Source organism: Kryptolebias marmoratus, linkage group LG5, assembly GCF_001649575.2.
Source record: "Kryptolebias marmoratus isolate JLee-2015 linkage group LG5, ASM164957v2, whole genome shotgun sequence".
Classification (NCBI taxonomy): domain Eukaryota; kingdom Metazoa; phylum Chordata; class Actinopteri; order Cyprinodontiformes; family Rivulidae; genus Kryptolebias; species Kryptolebias marmoratus.
In genome coordinates, this window is record NC_051434.1 from 725756 (window position 1) to 729230 (window position 3475).

A 3475-nucleotide genomic window follows, 5' to 3' on the forward strand; every position below is an offset into this window, starting at 1 on the left:
TCTGTCTCCGGTCCAGATCTCGGACATCCAGGTGAAGGGTCAGTCGGACGACATGACGGCCAAAGAGAAGCTGCTGCTCTGGTCTCAGAGGATGGTGGAGGGATACCAGGGTCTGCGCTGCGACAACTTCACCACCAGCTGGAGGGACGGCAAGCTCTTCAACGCCATCATACACAAACACAGGTGAGACAGACGGGTGAGACAGAGAGACAGGGGACAGTCCTATGATTCGGTCTCTAGACCTTTATAAACCTCCAGTTGAGGCTCCGCCCCATGAAGACATGAGTTCATGAACAAAGTCAGCATCATGGAATCAGAGAGACATGGCGTGTGAGACATGTCCTGGGACATGTTGGACATCCTGAGTCCGTCTGTCCTGACGGCAGCGTCGGTCCCTCATGTCTCCTCGGATCGAATCCCACGGGGACGTCCAGAAGACGTCTCTGTCCCGGGTTGAAGTCCCCTGAGCGAACAACAAACAGAAAGAAAATCATATTTCTGCAGAATGTTTGTTATTTTTTCCATGAAACGGTAAGAATGTGTTTTCTTCGTCCCGGCCTGCCTGGACTCGGTTCTGCCTGGACTCGGTTCTGCCTTGACTCGGTTCTGCCTGGACTTGGTTCTGCCTGGACTCGGTTCTGCCAGGACTCGGTTCTGCCTCGACTCGGTTCTGCTTTTTCTTTCTGACCTTTTGCATAATCGACATTTTTCTCTCCGTCTTCTGTTCATTACTCATCGTTGGTGGTTTGGAGACAGGAATGTTGCGGCAGTTTTGCACTTGTTGGGACAAAACGTCGACGTTCAGGAGACAAAGAGAAAAGTCCAGATATTAGTTATTCTAAAAATGCTTCAAGCTTCAGGCGTCTGATACTTCTAATGAAATACAAAACAACTTTTTATTAAAACTCATCTGGGATCTGTTTGTTATTTTCTCTGCTTTGTTTTATTATAAAAACATGTAAGTTAGGTTAAAGGCAAAAAAAAAAGAATCAAAAATGTCTACAAATGTCCCATAAATATGATGTTTCAAGTTAAAAGTTCTTTAGTTACGATTAAATGTTGATCAGATCAAAAAATCTTTTTCTTCCTTTTGCCCAAATATTAAATATTAAACTTTTTTTAACAAACTGATTAAATATTTAGCTTTAACTTGTGTTAAAGCTGCATAAAAACCTTCTAAATCTTTTCCGATGAGTCTAATCTTTAGCTGCTGCGGTTCTAACGGAGCCGTTCTGCAGGACGGTTCTGTTGGAGCAGAACCAGCCCCAGATGAACAGATCTGATTGGGAGGTGTTGTAGAAAACGTTACCCTGCAGGTAAACGCAGGTGAGGCTCGGCAGGTCGCAACAAAACGCCGAGACGCCAACAGAACGGAGTCAGATTGGACCTGATGGAGGAGGAGGAAGAGGCTGAAGAACCCAGCAGAACCGATCCGTTCCCAAAGCTTCACCTTTATTTGATTTGAAGCCGTCCGTTCCCACGATGTTCAAAGCGAGGAGGAAGTTCCACCTGAGCAGCAGCTCCAGCAGCACCGTCGGCTCCGTCAGCGACCTGGGCGACCGGGTCATCTTCATATGTGAGGACTCCTTCGACTCGGGCCGGGGCTCCCTGAGCCCGGGGTCCCACAGAGACGAGCTGGACTCCCGGTCCGGACTGAGCAGGGACAGGCTGTCCTACAGACGGGCCGTGGACGGACAGGAGGGACGCAGGCGCAGAGTCCTGGACGAGTACGACCTGTTAGGATGGTTCAGTCTGTGGTATTTTTGCGCTTCGGGAGGATTGTTAGATGCGTGTTGCTGCATGTCATCAGGCTCTCTGATCTCAGAGTTTTAATCTGCAGACAGTCAGGAATTCAACAACAAATCCAGAGATTCTGACAGTTCTGTAAAATCGAAATAAAAACAAAATAAACCCATATTTTATTCACAGTGGAACAAAGAAAACATTAAATGTTTAAATTGAAAAAAACTCTGGCAGCAGCACATCTGTAAGAAGGTCAGAAACATCTGGAGGAGCTTTTCTAACATCTGGAGGTAAAGATGGGCAGAGGTTCTCCAAGCTGACAGGAACTGTCTGAGAACACTTTCAGAATAAAAGTCATAAAACCATCGACAGAAACCTCTGAGGTCAAAGGTCAAGGCTGAGGGTCAGTGTTGGATGGTTGTTTTCAGGGTTGGGTTGTATAATTCTTTATACGTGACATTAAAGGGAACATCTTTGGGTTTTAGTCCGATGATCAGCAGAAGAAGAGGAGATTAATTTGATCTGAGATTAATTTAATCTGATGGGATTCTTACAGTTCTTATCCAGCGGTTCTGTTTGTGTCGGTTCTGCCTGCAGGCCCGCGGTCATCGACATGGACCACGTTTACCGTCAGACCAACCAGGAGAACCTGGAGCAGGCCTTCAGCGTCGCAGAGCGAGAGCTGGGCGTCACCAGGCTGCTGGACCCTGAAGGTGAACAGAACCAGAACCTCTGGGCTCAGGTTCAGCTTTCAAACCTAAACTTAGTGTCTGAAGAAGAGACAGAGGTGATCCACTGAGGTCTGGAGTGTTTTTAGCTCCTCCAGGTCTCTTTACAGCCTGTTCCTCATTTAAACCCAAATTGAGCAACTTCCTGATGATGTCTCACTTTCTGCCTGCAGATGTGGACGTTCCTCACCCAGATGAGAAGTCCCTCATCACGTACGTGTCATCGCTGTATGACGCCATGCCCCGAGTTCCAGACGTCCAGGATGGGATCCGAGCCAACGTGAGTCCTGATCAGGTGTCAGCGTGGCGTGGAGGGACCGTGACGAGACGCTTCAGCCCAAAACATTAAAACCCGCTCTGATAATTCAGAAAGTCAGGACTTTAAATTAAAACAGGAAACATCAAGAATCAGGTTCCAGCTGTTTTACCTCAGAGTTCCTGCTGGAAGCCAGGTGCCTGAGAGTTCTCAGGAGGTTGACCTCAGCTGACCTCAGGTCTGTTTGGGCTGCAGGAGCTGGAGCTGCGCTGGCAGGAGTACTACGAGGTGGTCACCATGCTGCTGCAGTGGATCCGACACCACGTCCTGGTCTTCGAGGAGAGGAAGTTCCCCAGCAGCTACGAGGAGATCGAGGTGAGAGGACCCTGAGCTGCAGCCGGAGAACCCTGGGCTGGCGCCGGACTCATTCGTCTCTTCTTCCTTTGGTCCTCAGGTTCTGTGGCGTCAGTTTCTGAAGTTCAAGGAAACGGAGCTTCCTGCCAAAGAAGCGGACAAGAACCGCTCCAAACACATCTTCAAGTCCTTCGAGGTGAACGCTGAGTCGGCATTAACGTTTGATTTAGGTTTTACAGTTCAGCTGCTTTTAGCTTTTAGCTCGTGTTGAGCTTGTGTTTGCTTCAACAGCCCAGTTGCAGGTTGCTCAGCCCAGTTGCAGCCCAGTTGCATGTTGCTCAGCCCAGTGTCAGGTTGCTCAGCCCAGTTGCAGGTTGCTCAGCTCAGTTGCAGG

At 48.7% G+C, this 3475-nt stretch overlaps 1 protein-coding gene across 1 annotated transcript in view; it reads left to right on the plus strand.

Annotated features, from left to right (window-relative positions):
- Window positions 1-3475, plus strand: part of pleca (plectin a) — a gene marked incomplete in the record, with an annotated part of 89410 nt that overhangs the window by 64629 nt on the left and 21306 nt on the right. The window contains 5 exon segments of the mRNA XM_037975754.1: window positions 17-183; window positions 2341-2456; window positions 2645-2751; window positions 2983-3102; window positions 3182-3277. Coding sequence (XP_037831682.1) covers window positions 17-183; window positions 2341-2456; window positions 2645-2751; window positions 2983-3102; window positions 3182-3277 — 606 coding nt within the window.